Source organism: Tauraco erythrolophus, chromosome 9 (assembly GCF_009769465.1).
Source record: "Tauraco erythrolophus isolate bTauEry1 chromosome 9, bTauEry1.pri, whole genome shotgun sequence".
In the NCBI taxonomy this organism is placed as follows: domain Eukaryota; kingdom Metazoa; phylum Chordata; class Aves; order Musophagiformes; family Musophagidae; genus Tauraco; species Tauraco erythrolophus.
The window spans coordinates 7,990,798-8,010,978 of record NC_141473.1 but is presented as its reverse complement, the minus strand read 5'-3'; the positions used below and the strand labels follow the sequence as shown (position 1 = coordinate 8,010,978).

Sequence of the window (20,181 nt, the reverse complement as noted above, 5' to 3'; positions counted from 1 at the left end):
TCTGAAGTCTGTAACTAAGCCTGGCTCTTTTTAATTTTCATAAAATATCTGGAAATAGATCGTAATTTTTACAGTTTTGTTTCTTAATCCTAAGCTGCTTGCCCAAGAAAGCAACTCTTCCAGGCATTTTTTGGGTTCGCTGTTTCTTGGTGGTCTTAGGGAATGACCATTACCCTAAATCCTTGGCTAGACACTTGGTCAAGCTGTGACTAAGGTTATACAAACATTTTGCTTGAGAAATTCTTAGAGCATTAAAAGACCTTTTCGTAGAATAAAAGTATTCGAGGGAAAAGAGTAGCAAAGACAGTACCTGTCATAAGAGATCAGAACTATCATTCATCTGATTCAGTACCTTGCCTCTTACAGTGCTTAAAGCAGGTGCTGCAAGGTGAGGTTCATCTAGCATATAAAGTAGATTTCTGGAGAATAATGTATCCCTGCCGAAGTCTAATCTGTGACAGAACTTGGTTTAAACCTCAAAATATGACCAGGGGACTGATTTCAAGGAGTACTTTGCTTGACTAAGACTTAGCTGGCAGAGATGGGTACCAAAGACCATGGATCCCGCTTTTTTGACCATCTCCAATGTCTGCTAAGAACAGGGTTAGACTTTTTTCCCATTTTCTAACACATTTGCGTAGCATTCAATTTCTGCGGCTTTTATTTTCTCTGAAGCTGTTTCAGCTGCTGTTTCGGCGCTCTGTAAAGCAGGGCTGGGCAGTCTCACAGCCCCAGAGTGGTGAAGAAGACTCAGGGATGGGTAGCCTGGAATCAGGGCAGCGTGTGTCAGAGAGACCTTACGTTTACTGCCCTGGCCTTTTTTGCCTTTGCGTCCCTGCATGTGCCTGCAGACACTGCCAGTGCCTCCTGCTTCCCCTTCTCATCTTCAGTCCAGCGGAGCTGGACACAACAGGAGGTAGGGAAAGGAAGGATGTACGGAGGGGCAGAAATGTAAAGACCATCTCTGTTCCCATCCCTCCTGCACTCACTAGCTGCTCTGGGTGGCCTCTCCTGCTCCCACCAGGCATCAGCGCCCAGGATATGAGAAATCCCTCCTGTGGGTTACCAGCGGGGTTAGGTACAGCACCCAGTGTCTCTGCTTCCTGGGACAGAGACTGCCCAGTGCTTCGACAGTACGAATTATGTTGATGTTCTGTAACCTCAGTCTCTGAAAGCCAAATACCAACTCTAAATCCAGCCTTTTGTCTGGCCCACGAGCGCACATCAGTGCAAATGCAGCTTTCTTGATGCACCAGGAATACACTGCTTGAATGTTAATTGCTTCAGTTCTGAAGCCGTTACTTTTTTTACAGTGAAAAGGGTCTGAAAGTTTCATTTGCTCCCTCTTAGCCCAAGGAGTTTGGTATTTTCCTTGCTTTAATTTCTCAGATGGGAATGTCTGATCCTGATGCTAACAGGGGAGGGCAGATGAGTGGTTGGTTGGGACGGCAGAGTTAGCACCGTGCTCGGACACTTTGGGGCAGTCAGTCGAGGCATCATGCCATGTTCTCCATGTCTAAGCCAGGATAATATGTCTTCTGCTTCACAAGGATGCTGTGAATGTACATGTCCCACACTGTGTATGACGTTCAGATACAATGATTAGAGAGGGGAAGGTTAAAAGTCCCACTGGATTCACAATGCTTAGGGAGATTAAAGATATTAAGTGGCTTTTAAGGCAGTTAACTACCTCATTAAAAAATTGACTGCATCTCTAGTAGGCTGACTTGTTAACCACAAGTTAGAACCAGGGACCTTTTAGGTGTGCTGCAAATGGACTAACAGTTAAAGTGCTTTTTTGCACTCTCGATTTAGGTACACTAATTTCATGGTATAAATTCAGATTCAATCTCCTGAGCGTGTGTCATACACTTGAGTGAGTCATAATTGTTTGTATTGGCAAAGTACGAGCACTTTCTGACCAATTCAGCTCATCCACAGCACAATATTACTCTTTAACACAAGCTGTCTTGAACTCAAGCATGGAGTTCCTCACTCTTCTTTCTGAAAACATAACTTTTTCCCTCAATCAGCCCATGTTGCCTGTGAGTTAATAGTATTTGTCACAACAGACAGGAGGCCACTGGTCTCATTCACTCACTGTAGGTCATGGTCCCGACGACCAGTCCTGCTGCCTGGTCACCTTTTGTGCCAGCAATAGCTGTTGCAGGATGCACTGCGGCCATCCCTGTTGAACATCCACTCACCAGTCCAGGTGGGAAGGTGTCGTGGGTTAGGCCAATCCGGCAACTAAACTCCATGCAGCTCCCCCACTCCAGTAAAGTGGAGAGGAGAAAAATATAATAAAAGAGCTGAGGGTCAAGACAGGAACAGAGGAGCACCCACCAACCACGGTCCCGGGCAAAAGAGGCTCAGTTTCCTTAAAGCAAAACAGTTTATTAACAGCTACCTACAAAAAGAAAAGTAAACAAAAACGGTTACTTGAGAGGATAACAAGAAAACAAGGCCAGAACTTAAAATCAGCACCACTCCCCCCTTTTGCCTTTCCTTCCTGGCTCTACCTCCTCCCCCCAGTGGAGCAGGGGGCAGGGACTGGGGGAGTGCAGGTCAGTTCATTCCATGTTGTTACTGTCGCTTCTCTTAAAGGAGAAGGAGTCCTTACACCATTGTCCCTTGCTCCAGTGGGTCCCCTGCTCACGGGAAAGCGTGAGGTCCTACCCGCTGGGAGGCAATCCTTCCCCAACAGATTGCCCCAAGTGCGGGCTTTACCACAGTCTCGGCTTCTTAGGGAGTCGTAGCCACTCGCTCTGGCATGCGTCGTCATATAGACCTTAAATGCATCTCCATACAGACTTAAAATGCGTAAATGCACCTCGACCTGTGCCCGTGATTCACAATAGTCCCAGGCTCAGGCATCTCCTTTAACGAAACACCTCCCCATCGGCGGGGGTCATCTCACGGACTCTAGATGCGTACCGTGCTCAGGCTCTGGCATCTCTTCTCGACGTGGATCCTTGATGGGCTGCGAGTGGGTCTCTGCTTGCTCCACTGAGGACTGGTTACAAGGGGCCGCTTGCAAGGGGGACTCAACCACGGCATATGTTGTGCCGTTCCATCTTCACTGACCTTAGTGTCAGTGTGGCTGTTTGTCTCAGATCTCAGTCTTTTCTGGGTGAACTTGGCCCGGTGGGCACCCCGGGAGCGGGGCTCTCCCCGAGTTCCCCAAGCGGCTCCATCGGGGCCATTCCCAGCAGATGGCCCCAGCCCGGCACGGGCTGCTGCCCGGCCGGGCACCGGGGAGCGGAGGCTGTGCCCCCCTCCCTTCTCCTCACTCCTGGGCAAGGCACACCTTTCCGGTTCCTTTGTCCCGACGTAAATAGGGCAATTCGCAGAGGCTCCGATTGGCTCAAGCCCCGAGGGGGATGGGAGTCTGGTCTGATGGGCAGCTCCTGCCACCCGGACCTCCTCCCCCACATCAAACCATGACAGAAGGTCACAAAGATGTGGGCAGCAGAGGGGCAGGACCAGATGAAGCAGCTCACATGGAAACCTCTGCAGGAGAAAGGACCTATGAGCAAATATACGCTCTGCCTCCTATGTGGATTGTGTCAGAGGTGATGCTTCAAATCAGTGCCATCAGTACTCAGTGACCCAGGCACAAGAAATGTTACTGACGCTTTTTGTCACTGCCTGTAGGAGCTCAGTGAATGAAGTCAACGTCATTCTTGCAGCCAGACCTTAGTGACAGGGATTAAAGAAATGTTAGGTGCTAGTGGCTGACAGTGGCATTGACAGATAAGTTCGTTTAAATTATCAAATTAAAAAAACAGAGTTTAGACAGGTATCATGATAAGCATGTGGGTTCATCAGAAGATATGCAAGAGCTTTTCGCTGAGTGGGATCTCAGCTGCGCGATGGGATCCAGCTGGAAGGTTGCAAGTTCACACCTTCTGGCCAACACAGGACATTTAATCTAATTTAAAGAAGAAACAATGTAGGATTTATGCACTTGAGACATGGTCCTTTAAAGAGAGGTCAGCTCCATGCAAGACAGAGGGGGAAAAAGTTACCTTCTTTTGGGGCAGCTTTGCTAAGGGAGCACAGTCGTTATTGGACTTTGCCCTGAGTTTGCAGAGTGCCAGCTCAAGCTCTCTCTTTTCTTTCTGGGTAATTCCTCAAGATCTGAAGTACCTTTGTCACCATGAACCTGGCTACTTTGGTCAGCTCTGGCAATGCTTCCTGACCTTATGAGCAGCAGGTGCCACACACGCGTGCGTGCACACTTGTTTCACATTTTTTTGTGTATTTTAAGAGCAGAGTAGGACCTTTGCTATTTAAGCCATCTCTGTTAGAATGGCTCTGCTTCCTCTGGCTGCATTTTGTGCGGCATGAAATGTTTTTCCAGCATCAAGGAAGCTGCTTGAGCGTGGCTGATTGTGGAGGGCAGCCCCGAGGTGTTTAACTGGGGCTCCTTACAGGCACTGCACTCGTGGGAGCTTGCACCAGAGTGGAAAGGTCAGCTTCAGGTCTAACCTTTCGTCTTTAGAGTAAAGCAGTGCTGAACTGTTGCTCCTTGCCCCGGGAAGGGAATGAGCCAGCTGACCTGCAAGTTCATTTTAGGAACTGTGGATACACAGTCTAATATATTCTGACAGGTCTGAGCAAAGAATAACATCGGTGCTCGTTTTGTTTTGAACTGTTATGATGAGGAACTTGTTCCAGGAAAAATAATGTTTCTCTGAACTCAGAAAAATTAAAGTGTGTCTTTAAAAAAGTAAAATTTGGATGGTAAACGACTGTAAGAGTCTAGAATATCTTCCTAAATTTCAGGGGTTTTAAATATTAGGAAGAAAAGTGGGAACACAAGTTTGAGATCTTCCAAACTCCCTTGAAAGTCATTTTGTAAGGGATTAGCAGAAGGAACGTGTCTCATTGCCCTGCGTTAGACTTTGAGTGCCTCAAAGTCTTTTCGGTAAGTGGGAAGGGCATCTTGGATCCAAAGAAATACCATGGAGGTTAATAATCTCCTCACTAAAGCTGGAGTGGGCTACTGAGGGTAGATGAACTTGACACAAACCCACTGGAGTCTCGATCTGCAGGCGGTGGCATGGGGCAGAGCTGCACTGGTAGGCAGGACTGAGTCAGCACTTCCACTGCTTGTCACCCAGACACAAGGATGATTAAAGGTCCAGAATTTCAAGAGAAATTTGGAAGCGTTTGAAATTCATAGGGCTGAGCAAGCTCAGCCAGGCCCATGCTTTGCTGCATGGACTTACTGGCTGCTAGCTATAGAATCTTTACACAAAATTCCCTTTTGCAGAAGATAGACATCTCCATGGTTGTCTTGTGGTATTTTTAGGATCGAGACCTCCACATCTCAGCGTAGTCATTCTCAGATGACCGAGGCATGGGGTCAGAGCCTGTGCCTCTTACACAACAGGGCTCTGGTTTTGCCCCAGGAGACTAGATAAAGACCAAAAGATTGTAGTTTTAGCTAATCATTTGTACAAGAGTCAGACCTCATGAACTTTCTAAATGTCATCAAGCTCGCTGCAGACTTTCACATTATGAAAGTAGCTTAACCTTTATGGTAGAATTTCTAGGAGAATAGAAATATATAGAAAGTTAGTCTTCAGTGATTTTACATTCTGTTCTATTTAACATTAATCAACATTTGATGCATGACAAATAAGACTGTAAAAATGCAATGTTTCTTGTAAAAGCATGCATTCTTTGCATGGCTTTTTGTTTGTAGTCAAAAGAAATAATTGCTACTTTTTTTTTCTCCTCTTTCTCTAAGGATCAATCTGCTTCGCAAACATGGCGATTGCTATGCTTGAACCAGCATTACCCATCTGGATGATGGAGACCATGTGTTCCAAAAAATGGCAACTTGGTAACGTACAGTATATTATTGGCATTCCTATATTTTGTCTAATGACTGTCTCAGGTCTGATCCTGTTAAAGATGGACTTATGTGCTTCAGGGTAGTAACTCTTTTTTACTGTTTTTATATTGTCAGTGTTGTACCTGCATAATTGCAAACATTGGTCTGTAAGAAAAATAGGTAGTGGATTGATGTTATTGTAATAGAGACCCCAATAAGGGGCAACACATTGCAAGGACAAATAGATGCAGGCAGCCACGGCTCCCAGCCTTTGGGAGCCCCAGCAGCACATCTGGCAGTGAGTGTGGGCTGGGGCAGCTGCAAGACGCCCTGTGAGCTGCAGAGCCAGCCCAGCGGGGCAAACCAGTTTGGTTTGGGGTTTTTCCCAGAGGAGTCTTTCCTCAGTCCCTAGTTTGAATTGCCAGGAGCAGGCAGCCACAGAAATCCACAGCCAGGTGCACTATGTTTGGTGCAGAGCATGCCCATGCCAAACACATATTCCTGACAGGGCTGCTTCTGGCAATGTGTGGAAGAGGGATGGACTTTACTTAAAATGTAGCCACCAAGGACATGAGGAGAATTTTCCCTTGAATCTGATAGATTTGACACCCTTTCAGTGATTACTTAGTTATCCCATTCAACAGAAAGCAATGGGAGAGTCCCAACTTGGACCACCTCATAACCTGTAACACAGTCTTGGGAAACCACTGTCCACAGGCAAGCTGGGGATTTGTCCCATGTGTCAGGTTAGACTAGGGAGTAAAATTGGGGCAAGTACTTTCTCTTTGAGATGAACAAGGGGGGAAAAAAAAAAAAGAGTGTCAAACTGTGTGCAGGAGGTTGATGTGAATTGTCTTGGATGAGGGGTGCCTGGCCATCATGTGTCACAACAGGTCGTCTTCATCCTCTGTATTGATCTGACTGATGTTTACTGTTTTAATAGTTTGTAAGAAGAGTTACCATTACAAACACAACATATATTTGATACTCTTAACAAGTGTTCTGTATTGTGTCATTTAATTAGGGTATTTTTTAGTACCAATATATGGCACTTGAAAGAAAAAGACGAATCCTTCATGAAAATGATGTTCAGCTAGCATCTGACTGGTATCTCTGATCCACGTTAGCGTAGGTGCCCCTACACTGTGGAGAAAGCACAAACCTTAGTTGTAATTAATGCAGCTCTGACCTAGGGTGGCCATAGGTGGCAGTCCTTAAAGTGCTGCTGTGCTGTGGAACATGGTGATGACTGCTCGCCTGTAACATCGCAAAAATTACGCACACGCTTAGATATTTCAAACCTCACGAAGAAAAAGAAAGATTGCTTATCTACTTCCCTCACTCGTGTTTCGTATTACTCAGGCAACGGAAATAAGATTTACAAATCTCTTTGCTGAACGGAGCTTCCTAGAAGGAAAATATCCATTTTAAATTAAGACTAATTTTACCCCTTAATGGTATAAGTAATTGACTCCATTACGCTTTGTATGATTTGACAGCATTAATTAAAGTTTTTAAGCCTCTTAAATTATCTTGAACTGCAGGGGTTTAAGCAAATTATTATCTTATGCAATTTGGAGATCCAGCTGTTCGAAGCATGATCTGAAGAAGGTATAAAAAACTTTGATTAATGTTACTGGGCATAAAGCTTTTTTAGAAAATTACGGTTCTGTTTCAGTATACTACAACTCACACACTAGCCCGCAAGTCTAATTTAACAAGCCTTATTTAACAAGCCGTTGCAGTATTTTATTTTATTTTTTTTATAACTGTCAGAGTCTGCTATGTGTGAGCATTTGGTGTAAACAGATAGCTCCAAGCAGTACCGAAGCAGCTGTGGTTACACAGGTGAAATGTTTCTCCAGCACCACCATTGTAACCCACAAGGATTTTAATCACAGGATATTGCTGGGCTAAAAATTACCTCTCGATTTGTTTTTTTTTTTCTTATGAATATCAGAGAGATAGGAAGAAGATGGATAGGCAGGAAATGAGAAAATCTATGTTGCCTTGGTGAAAGATGAGGAGCATATACACTTAAATGAAATGGTTTGATTGTGTACTGTAATGTCACGGCTGCTGTCTAAGCCTGAATTACCTGATTTAACAGTGACCAAACAGGCGGCTTGTCATGGCATGTGCTAATTTGTCAGACTTTTCCAGTGTTGTCAGGTCTCCCAGTTTTATTTTTCTTAAAAAGACGCAAAATTTAACAGAAACAACAGAAAAATACCATGTGTTATTTCTTCCAAGACCTGTGAACCATCCAACACCATTGCACAAGGATCCCGCGTTAGGCACAGCCACCCCATCCTTCTGCCTCTCAGATTTTTCATACAATGTCTTCTCCTCAAGGGCAGTCCCTGCTCTCACACACACCTGCATCATCCTCCCCGGTGTCCTCCAGGCTGCCACGCTCCGGGCACAGCGCATTCTCCGTTAGCGTTTCTTCCTTTGACATTTCCCCTCCAGCTGGGTCCTGCCCTGTGACTTCGGTGTAGGGAGAGGACGAATCCTCAAGTACAGACTGTAACTGGCTTTTAAATCAGAGATTTTTCTGGCCCCCATGCAGCCAGCATCTACTCCAGATACAGCTGCTGCTGTGGAAGCCTCAAGACTAGAAAAAATTGCTGGTCCGGACAGTATGTTTTTCCGAGTGAGTGTGGGGGAGATGGGAGGATGTACCCCCTCATCAGGGCCAGAAGGGATTTACTTGGATGCCCTTATCTGCAAGTCATTACAGATAATTATTTTTTAAAAATTTAAACCAATAAATGATTTTTTTTTAAATTAACTTTTACTGTAACTATATTGGCTTAGGGTTTTTCAAAATGACGTTTTCAGGGTTTTTCACCTTTATATTATTGATACATGCTTGACTTCAGCCACTGCTTGACCAAGGACCATATCTCAGCATTACAAACTCACCCGTAACACGAGGCCTCACGGCATTCACAGGCACGGAGGACGACTGTGACTTGCAAAGCCACAGCAGCGGTCCCGCTGTCCCCTCCTCCAGGAGGGATTCTCCCACCCCTGACCATCCTGGACGTGCTTCATGTGCTCAGCATATGCTCCATAAGCCATGAAATCATGAAAGAGTTGCTTCCCTCGACCTACCCCAAAGCTTATTGTAGTTAGATATAAAACTTTTGCTCTTTGTTGTTCCGTCCCCTCTCCCATACCACTTTTTGTAGTTGATGCTGAAAAACTCTTTTCAAAGGTGTCACGTTGCTCCTGCGTATCCTTGATGGTGTCCTTAGATTTCATGAGAAGGCTGCAACAAACCGGATATTTGATTCTTTGGGCTGTGCACAAAGGCTCTGTTAGATGCCTTCAAATCAAAATTGCAATGTCTGGAATTTATATTAGTTTCTTCTAACACTCCACTAAAATCCTGGCTGATAAAACATCTCGTTCGTATTTTTCAGGCATTGCTTTTCTTCCAGCTAGTATCTCTTATCTCATCGGGACTAATCTTTTTGGAATACTTGCGCACAAAATGGGAAGGTATGCTTAATTTAAAAACACTAATAATGTTCCAAGCTGTTCATGCATCATTTCCAGTGTTTCCCAGGGCAGTTTATAGATGGTGGAAATTATTAAAGCTTGTTCTATAGCAGCAAAATCACTTTTTTGAACATGGTACTACTTTGGTTGTGTAACTTGGCACTCAGACATGACTTCGAAACATTCAAGATCGGTTCTAACATCACAGTGTCACCAGTCTCTGAGTGATGTGTCTTCTTTGATAGGTGGCTTTGTGCTTTACTTGGGATGCTCATCGTGGGAATAAGTATTTTATGTGTAAGTAGAAGATCATTTATCTTTCAAACTATCTAAATGTTCAAGTTCTCATCTTCAAATACGCACTTTCCCCATGAGATTTTGCTGACGTTTCTGCCTTATTATATGTTACTAAACAATGTGTAGCTAATAAGTTCCAGATCAGTTTTGAGTACTTTCAAATTTCAGTGTTTCAATTATTTTGAAGGAAGACTGGCCCTGGATGGGAGGGATGATCTGGTTTTTTGAGCTGTCACTCAACAGTTTATCCTTGCACATAATAGGAAGTGTGTCAGTGGTTTAATGGCAGTTGTCTGAAACAGTAGCCCAGAACAAGGATCAAACTCTTAACTTGCACATCTGTACCAAATGTGCCATAACTACTCTATTTATCTTAGAAAAAGAAAACTAACCTCATTAGTATGTGCAGTGTGACATAATTAACTGCCTGAAATTTCCTTTATAGGTACCATTTGCTAAAAACATTTATGGGCTTATAGCACCAAATTTTGGAGTTGGATTTGCCATTGGTAAGAAAAATTCCAATGACTTCTTACAGACTGTTGCTTATGTAAAAATGATTTTATACGAAGTTAAATGGAAAATTAGTTTTGCTGCCATTCTAATCTGACAGTAGTGAAGCCTGAGGTGTGGCCCAAACTGGTAGGAAGAGCAAGAAGGATTAAAGGACAGTGCTCAGGCAGTCTAAACCAGGCTGCTGTCAGACAAGCTGGATTCTAAAGTCTGTCCAGAATTGCCCCATTGACCTAAACAGATCTTTCAATCTGTTCATGAATTTATACCTTGTTTTCAGGAATAAAGCAATGAAGTTATTGAAGAATAAGATACTATAGGTTTTTAAGAATTTAAACTTATTTAAGAACAAGCATCCTTTTAGTTGCTTTTGCATCCTGTTTTAGCACGTAGTTGGCCAAGACATTAAAAGGAAAAAAAATTACCACAAACCCAGCAGTATTTTCCTGAAATACGTTTCCCTCCCTTCCTCCCTCCCAGGAATGGTGGACTCCTCCATGATGCCAATTATGGGCTACCTCGTAGATCTGCGTCATGTGTCGGTCTACGGCAGTGTGTACGCAATCGCTGATGTTGCGTTTTGCATGGGCTTCGCCATAGGTGAGTCTGGCCTTTTCCTGCCTACAATGCACCCAACAGAAAAGAAAAGGGAATATGCTACGATGGTAGGTGTGAATCCCTGTGGTATTTGCAGGTTTTATAATCTGGGTGGTTATTTTCTACAAGAAATGAGAAGCAGAGGGAAAGGGCATGGGGAATTGTGTTTGGCATTTGTTCTCCTCCTCTGCCACGATGCCATGCTCAGCTTCGTAAACTGTAAGAGGCTTGAAGGCGGTAGGCACTGAAAATAAGTAGGATGTTCCTATGAAAGAGGCCTTGGAACCGTTAAAACTAACATCACAGCTGTGCTTCTCATAGTCTGTGAGGGAAATAACTACCCACTGACCCCCTGCATTACACAGATGCCCCCGGAGCGCCTAGGAGCATCTCTAATTTCTTCAGTGAATATGGATTATGGAGCCAGAAGAAGTTTATGGTATAATTAGAAATATGTCTTTACGTTCCTCAAATCAATTTGTAAAGTGGAAGTTTTGTATATAAAATTACTGTTGTTTGAAGTGACTGCTGCAAATTTTGGGTCTGAGCGATCTCCAGAAAAGGGTATTTTTATTTATACAAGGTCCTTCTGCTGGTGGTGCCATTGCAAAGGCCATTGGATTTCCATGGCTCATGACAATTATAGGGATTGTGGATATCCTCTTCGCTCCCCTGTGCTTTTTCCTTCGAAGTCCACCTGCCAAAGAGGAGAAAATGGTAAGCACAACATGTTTGGTTTTTTTTCTTTTGGGCTTTGTTTTCTTTATTTTCAGTAGAAAAAATGGTAATTTATTTCTGCATCTTTGCCTATAACTTCCCCAAAATGAGACCAACACAGTTTATTTCACCCTCATGCATCATCTTTGGAATGAACTCCCCTTCTTTTTATGTCCAAGATGTATAAAGAAAAGCTTTCTATTAGTTACATTTTACAAAGTCACAGATTCGATTATCATGAAACAAGCAGGGCCCAGCAGACATTCATCTGCAACAGCATATGGTGGAGTCCATAGAAAAGGCATTTTTGTTTTCCTTGAAGTGCCAGAACTGTAATGACCAATTCTAGTTTATTCCTGTGTGGTGCCTCAACCTGTTTTTTTTCCATGATCCTCTACAGTGTATTTTGCACCGTACTTTTTTCTTCCTCCTTCTTCCTCCATGCGGATCATCTGCCCTTACAAATTAATGGCTTCTCTTATCCCATGTGTACCACAGGTGTTATCCTGACCCTTTTTTTAATATAATTTTGCCAATGACTTAATTTTCTATAGCCATCAGTGCTATGATGTCCAAGAATGATGCCTGGCCAAATCAGCAATCTTGCCCAGTCCCCTGCAGCCACAGTGGGTATCCAGGGACGAATCTCAGAGCAGGTGAACATGTTGTGATGAATCCCTAAAATTAGGGGCTAAGACACCTAAGTCAAAAATGATGCCGCAATTAACGGCTTTTAACAGACTTTTTCCCCATTAATGTTCACATTTGCTCTCTGAATCCATGTAAAAGTCTACTTTTGACAAGTCTTTAAGTATTCTTATTTCATGAGTTCTGCCTCAGGATCATAGAATCATAGAATGGTTAGGGCTGGAAGGGACCTTCAAAGGTCATCTAGTCCAACCCCCCTGCAAGGAACAGGGATATCTCCAACTAGATCAGGTTGCTCAGGGCCTTGTCCAACCTGGCCTTGAACATCTCCAGGGATGGAGCATCCACCACCTCTCTGGGCAACCTGTTCCAGTGTTCTACCACTCTCATAGTAAAAAATTTTTTCCTAATATCCAACCTGAACCTACCTCCCTCTATTTTAAAACCATTACCCCTTGTCCTATCATAACTGGCCCTCCTGAACAGCCTCTCCCCATCTTTCCTGTAGGCCCCCTTGAGGTACTGGAAGACCGCTATAAGGTCACCCCGGAGCCTCCTCTTCTCCAGGCTGAACAGCCCCAACTCTTTCAGCCTGTCCTCATAGGGAAGGTGCTCCAGCCCTCTTATCATCTTCGTGGCCCTCCTCTGGACCCTCTCCAACTGGTCCATGTCCTTCTTATGTTGGGGACTCCAGAACTGGACGCAGTACTCCAAGTGAGGTCTCACGAGGGCAGAGTAGAGGGGGAGAATCACCTCCCTCGACCTGCTGGCCACGCTCCTCTTGATGCAGCCCAGGACGCGGTTGGCCTTCTGGGCCGCAAGAGCACATTGCCGGCTCATATCGAGCTTCTCGTCCACCAGTACTCCCAAGTCCTTCTCCTCAGGGCTGCTCTCGATCCAATCACCACCCAGTCTGTATTTATGCCTGGGATTGCCACGACCCAGATGTAGGACCTTGCATTTGGCCTGGTTAAACTTCATGAGGTTGGTACGGGCCCACCTCTCCAGCCTGTCAAGGTCCCTCTGGATGGCATCCCTCCCTTCCAGCGTGTCGACGGCACCACACAGCTTGGTGTCATCGGCGAACTTGCTGAGGGTGCACTCCATGCCACTGTCCACGTCACCGACAAAGATGTTGAAGAGGGCCGGGCCCAACACGGACCCCTGAGGGACACCACTCGTGACCGGTCTCCACTTGGACATTGAGCCGTTGACCACTACTCTCTGAGTGCGGCCATTGAGCCAATTCCTTATCCACCGAGTGGTCCATCCATCAAACCCATGACTCTCTAATTTAGAGAGAAGAATGTCGTGCGGGACAGTGTCAAAAGCTTTGCACAAGTCCAGGTAGATGACATCCATTGGTCGACCCTTGTCCACCGATGCTGTCACCCCATCGTAAAAGGCCACCAAGTTGGTCAGGCACGATCTGCCTTTGGTGAAGCCATGTTGGCTGTCACCCACCACCTCCTTGCTCTCCATGTGCCTTAGCATGGTTCCCAGGAGAATCTGCTCCATGACCTTGCCAGGCACAGAGGTGAGGCTGACCGGTCTGTAGTTGCCCGGGTCCTCCTTGTTCCCCTTTTTAAAAATGGGGGTTATGTTCCCTCTCTTCCAGTCATCGGGGACCTCGCCAGACCGCCACGACTTCTCGAATACAATAGCCAGTGGCTTGGCAACTTCATCCGCCAGTTCCTTCAGGACCCGCGGATGGATCTCATCAGGTCCCATGGACTTGTGCACCCTCAAGTTCCTCAGATGTTCTCGAACCTGGTCTTCAAGTACAGTGGGCGGTGGTTCATCTTCACAGTCCCTGCTAGTTCTTTCCACAGCTTGGGTGGTAAGACAAGAGGCTTTACCATTGAAGACTGAGGCAAAAAATTCATTGAGTACCTCAGCCTTCTCTATGTCCCGGGTAACCAGAGCACCAGTATCCTTCCGGAGGGGGCCTACATTCTCTTTGGACTTCCTTTTGTCCCCTACATACCTATAGAAGCATTTCTTGTTGCTTTTTATATCCCTTGCCAAATTCAATTCCTTCAGGGCTTTAGCCTTCCTCACTTGATCCCTGGTCACTCTTACAGCTTCTCTGTATTCCTCCCAGGCTATCTGTCTCCGCTTCCACCCTCTGTAGGCTAACCTCTTCATTTTCAGTTGGTCCAGGAGCTCCTTGCTCATCCACGCCGGCCTCCTGGTCTTTTTGCCCGACTTGTTCTTCGTCGGGATGCACCTCTGCTGAGCTTGGAGAAGGTGCTCCTTGAATGTGGACCAACTTTCCTGGGCCCCTTGTCCCTCCAGGGCCACCTCCCACGGCACTTTGCCCATCAGGTGCTTCAAGAGGCTGAAGTCCGCCTTCTTGAAGTCTAGGGTACAGAGCTTGCTGAATGGTTTCCTTGCTGCCCCATGGATCTTGAACTCCACTGTGTCGTGGTCACTGCAGCCAAGGCTATCCTTAAGTTTCACATCGCCCACCAGTCCCTCCCTGTTGGTGAGCACAAGGTCAAGCATGGCACCCCTCCTTGTCGGCTCCTCTATCATCTGCAGGAGGAAGTTGTCATCCACGCATTCCAGGAACCTCCTGGACTGCCCGTGCCCTGCCGTATTGTCTCTCCAACAGATGTCAGGGTGGTTGAAGTCCCCCATGAGGACCAGGGCTTGTGACCGCAAGGCTGCTCCTATCTGGCTATAAAGCGCCTCATCTGCTCTGTCCTCCTGGCCAGGTGGCCTGTAACAGACTCCTACCGTAACGTCCCCTATCCGTCCCCGTCCTCTAATCTTGACCCATAAGCTCTCTGTCAGCTCCTCCTCCGACCCCAGGTGTAGCTCCACGCACTCCAGCCGGTTGCTGACGTAGAGAGCAACACCCCCTCCTCGTCTCCCCTTCCTGTCCTTTCTAAAAAGCTTATACCCCTCCATGTTGACACTCCAGTCATAGGAGTCGTCCCACCACGTCTCCGTGATGCCAATAAGGTCGTAGCCCTGCTCATGTACACGCATCTCTAGTTCATCCTGTTTATTTCCCATGCTGCGTGCGTTGGTGTACATACACTTTAGCAGGGCTCCCAACAAAGCCGACTTGCTGGCTGGAGTGACAGGGGTTCTCTTGGGTGGCAGCATAAGTTCATTTGAACATACCTGTGATCCTTCCTCAGCCTCTGGACCCTCGGTGCTGGCACTGGCGCCATGCTGACAGCAGTAGGCTGAACTGTGCTCCCCCTCCCCCAGCAATACTAGTTTAAAGCTCTATGCACAAGTCTGGCAAGCCTTTGTCCAAGCACCTTCTTCCCTTTCTCGGTTAGGTGCACGCCATCTGCCCCTAGCAACCCAGGCTTCTCAAAATTTACCTCATGGTCAAAATACCCAAAGCCCTGGCTGTAGCACCAGTCCCTGAGCCATGAGTTAACCTGCCAGATACGTTTGGCCCTTGCAGGTCCCTGCCCCTCGACTGGAAGCACTGATGAGAACACTATCTGTGCCCCAGAGTCCTTGACTGCTGCACCCAGGGCCCTGAAGTCCCTTTTGATGTTTTTCAGATTGCTGACAGCTGTATCATTGGTACCCACATGAAACACCAGTAGTGGGTAATAGTCTGTGGGCCGTATGAGGCTAGGTAATCTCTTGGTAACATCCCTGATACGAGCACCCGGGAGACAGCATACCTCCCGAGACAGCGCATCGGGTCGGCAGATGGGTGCCTCCGTACCTTTTAGGAGGGAGTCACCCACTACCACCACGCGCCTCTTTTTCTTGGTGGCGCTAGTTACCACCCTTGTTGGTTGAGCTGCCTCGTCTTTCTCCAGTACCTCCCCTGAGGTGTTAGGTTTTACTTCTTCGGTCTGCAGAGTGGCAAAGCGGTTCTGCAGGGGTATCGTGGGGTTCTGGGGAAGCTGCTGCTTCTTCCTGCTGCGCCTGCTGCGCCGTACAACTTCCCATTTGTTGGCATCTTCTGCCTTCTTACTTACCTTATGTGTCAGTGGAGGGGTTTCTGGTTGGTGCACTGGTTGCTGCGGTTCGGGTGCAGACTGCGCCTGGAACCAAGCATCCAGCTCCCTTTCAGCCTCCCTGATGTCCCTCAGCCTCCTGACAGCCTCTTGCAGTTCAGCCACCTGCCGCAGGAGCTCCTCCACCTGGATGCACCTTCTGCAGTCAGGGCTGGTGCCTGCCCCAGAAGTAGGATCCAGGCACTGCCTGCAGCCCAGGGTCTGCACCGCCGCCTCTCCCCTTGGCTGTTCCGTCTGCACGGAGACATCGACTGCCGCAGGGGGAGCCGGTGCAGACCTCGCGGCCGAAGCTGCAGCCCTTGCTCTAAGGCGGGTGTTGGCCATGTTATCCTGAGAACCAGGAACAGCAAACGTCCCGGGTCGGCGCCCTCCCTGCGCGAACTGCCGCGCAAACTGCCGCGCCCCTAGTTCTGCCGCGCCCCTAGTTCTGCCGCGCCACGCCCCTGTTTGCCCGCTCCGGGTCGCTGCGCTCCTCAGGGCCGTTTAAATCTCCCGCGTCAGTTTCCGGGGCCGCCCCCCCCGCGTCAGCAGTCACGTAGGCACTGCCGGAACCGGGACACAGGAGAACCTGGCTCCCCGCCGGCGATGCCGCGCTTTTGCCTCGCTTTTGCCTCGCTTATTCCGCCCCAATCCAGCTCCCGGCCGCAGAACTCACCGTCCTTGCCGCCGAGCCAAGGATGCCCATGAGCGTGTCTGCTCTTCCCATTGCACTCCTTCACTCCTACTGCTCACTGTTTGCTTAGCCTGTCACCCCTAAAAGAAGATTCCTGCTTTGGTTTTGGTATTCGTTTTCCTTCATTTCCCCTCTTATCTATACTGTTCTCCTCTCTCCCTTTCCCATTTCTGTTGCTCAGTTTGCCCTTTGGTATCATGTCCTTTATCTGCTCCCCTGCTCTGCTGTTCCAAGACTTCACGTTCCTATAGAGCTATGCTAGATCAGGTTCAAAAGCTCTCTTGCTGCAGGAGGGGACCTGCTGCTTGGCCAGAGGCAGATCCAACTTGGAGCCAGGGAAGCTTCTAGCAGCTTCTCACAGGAGCCACCCCTGTAGCCCACTGCAAAAACCCCACCCCACAAACCCGGTACAAACACCTGTCACCGTCTGTAGGTCCAGCCCACCCAGGACTTCATCCTTGCTCATACTGAACAAGGTTGACTTGGGCATAAAATTTAGTTGCTAATTGTTTTTAGGGGTGAAAAGAAAACAATTTTGCGTGACCATGGTCTTACTATGCAGCGCTGCAACTCTGCAAGGTAGGAAGGGAACCTGCTGCATGTGCTGCTCACGCTTTGTGCAGAACAGAAGCTGGAAAAATGAATCTTGCTGAAAGAGTGGCATATGCGCGGCCAGAGACATTTCGTTTTGCACATATTTGGACTGCAGAATCCCAAAGATTCCAGTTAATCCCTTCTCATGACCTTTGCAGACTGCACTGTTTTTTTGTGTTGTGCTTTTCTTTTTAACACACTGACTGAGGCTGAAGAACAGAAAAAAAAATAGAGCTGCTGTTGTTTGCTAGAGATAGGAAGTTTATGGTGTGCTTTCCTGGTCACTGACAGGGTTTCATGTGTAACATGGTAGCCACTGAAGGGACAGGAGCTCTCCCCACAGCCTAAACACCTTCCACAGCATCTGCCCCCACCAACGTGACTTTAACTGCAAAGGTGACTCCTGTTCCCAAAGCAGCTTGTGTCAGTGAACTGATGTGCCATTTTTTTGGGTTTGAAGAGTCAAAAGGAAGGTCCCTACTTTGTGCTCTTTGCATAATTAATGAAAATCCCAACTCAGTCACACTCAACATGAAATCATAGAATGGTTTGGGTTTGAAGGGACCTTAAAGATCATCTAGTTCCATCCCCCCAGCCATAGGCAGGGACACCTTCCACTAGATCAGGTTGCTCAAAGCTTCATCCAGCCTGGCCTTGAATGTTTCCAGGGATGGGGAATGGATGGAATGTTTCCACAACTTCCCTGGGCAACCTGTTCCAGTGCCTCACCATCCTCACAACTGCTCCAAGTATGGACTCCGATTATCCTAGGAAAAAAATCATCCCAAAGGATGCAATACTGCAGCTGCCCCCTAACAACGATGATCACTTATAGCTTGCCATGGGTGTAAAGTTGCAACGTTTGGGCCACCACTCTCAGAGGTGGGAAAAGCAAAGCTAGTGAGACTCAGCTTGAGGCAGTAGGAACGCTTCCACTAAGGCAATAGAAATTGGCTGGTGATGTCTATAGGGCCAAGAGCCCCCCCTCACACAGACCTATAGACCTGATTTACTCTAATTGAAATTAGCTTGGGTTCTACTTTGATGGAGGACAGGTGCATGCCTGAATGGTGGAGTCAACCACAGACCTCAGCTGGATGCCAAGCAGAAATGCTAATATTCATACTCTTGTTTTCTTCCAGGCAATACTCATGGATCACAACTGTCCTGTTAAAACAAAAATGTACACACAGAACAACATCCAGTCCTACCCAATAGGTGATGAAGAAGAATATGAAAGTGATGAATAACCTGAAAAGCCATATAACGTGTTTTGGTGTACCAAATGCAGTTCCATGTGAAACATCTCATCCAGAAATAGGTTTTAGTTGTGCTGTACATTTAATAGTGAAATGGTCAAAAAACCCAAAGGTATATTTTCCATCACCCATGGTTATAAAGCAGACTGCTAACTGCCTTATAAGGGGGAGAAAGCTTTTATAGAGGATTTGTATAGTGTTAATCTTTATTTTGCATATTTATTTAATATTACACTCTATTTTTGATTAAATGTGTAGTATAAGTCCGTATAAATGTGAGTTTTCACTATTTGTTTTTTCAAGTCAAATTTTTGTTTGGAGTTACTGTCAAGAGCTCAGGTCTTTTTTATTTTTTTTTCCAATTAGATAAGAAAAAGGAAAGCTCAAGGAAAACCTATCCAATTTGCATCCTTTTAAACAGTATCCTTTCAGTACACAGAGAGGAGCTGAAAGCTGGAATTCAGAGTGTAGACATTGCTATGACTTTTTTCATCAACTTTAGATCACACATTAGTAAAATAAAAGGCACAACTTTGCCCATTTAAACAATGAGCTCTCCCTGAAACCACTCATGAAATGTTAGGGAAAAACAGTATTTTAAACAGCTGAGTGTATTGCTATTAGTCAGTACTAGTTAATGAAGTTTCAGTTAGTTAACCAGTTGTGCCCCTAAAACACACACCACTGGGTAAACAAGTAGGCATGAATGTGCACTGTTCCTTTCTCTTAAAGGGAATAAGAACAGCATGGAGATACTTTTTCTATCTTTTGAATCTTTCATTTTTAATATATCTTGACTTTATTTTAGATGCATCTTAAGTGACTGGTTAAGAAAAGCTGCAGTATCACAGTATTTTGTCTTCATATGTATTTAAAGTTAAGCCAGTAACTTAAACAGTTCAATCAAACAAAAAACAAACCCCTATTTTTCATGCATTTGCGTATGTGTCTAGAAATTCAATATCTATTTATTTTTTAAAAAAGGCATTTAAAATATTGATTTTGCTAATAGTGGAAAAAAAAGATCAGATTGTTGCCATTATCTTTTAACATTTTAGGTCACAGTCTAACACAAGAAAAAGCACTGTATTAGGCAGTTCCTATCTGCACTGAGAAAAATTAGATTTCTTTTAAAGAAAGCATTTTAAAACATGTCCTGATCAACTGTGGTGTATCTTTTAATTTGTAAAATTGAAATCTTTATGTGCCTTCTTTCATGTAACTGCAGATGTTTTATGTACTACAGCATAGGTACTATGTTTACATATAGTTTTGTAAAGTGTATATACTATGGTCAGAAATTATGAAAAATAGAGTGGATCAAACTTCCAAGTATTGCTTTGTCAATAATTACGCATTCAGACCACGTTAAAATAAAGTTACCTAAAAGAAGTTCATGATCTATTGTAATAAGGTAGAAAAGAATAAAAAAGGATCCCCCTCATAATTTGCCTTATGCATTGTGGTTACTGTACAATAGCAGGGGGGGAAGCCAACAAATATTTCGGGTCATGGGAAAGCACT

General features: G+C 45.9%; 1 protein-coding gene across 1 annotated transcript in view; it reads left to right on the top strand.

Moving 5' to 3' along the window:
• Positions 1-18,876, top strand: part of SLC18A2 (solute carrier family 18 member A2) — a 35,365-nt gene extending 16,489 nt beyond the window's left edge. Inside the window, exons 9-15 of the mRNA XM_086616321.1 lie at positions 5,762-5,857; positions 9,280-9,358; positions 9,604-9,655; positions 10,101-10,164; positions 10,649-10,768; positions 11,349-11,482; positions 18,541-18,876. Coding sequence (XP_086472447.1) covers positions 5,762-5,857; positions 9,280-9,358; positions 9,604-9,655; positions 10,101-10,164; positions 10,649-10,768; positions 11,349-11,482; positions 18,541-18,648 — 653 coding nt within the window. The 3' untranslated portion in view covers positions 18,649-18,876. The remainder of the gene's footprint in view (positions 1-5,761; positions 5,858-9,279; positions 9,359-9,603; positions 9,656-10,100; positions 10,165-10,648; positions 10,769-11,348; positions 11,483-18,540) is intronic.
• Positions 18,877-20,181: the final 1,305 nt, after the last annotated feature.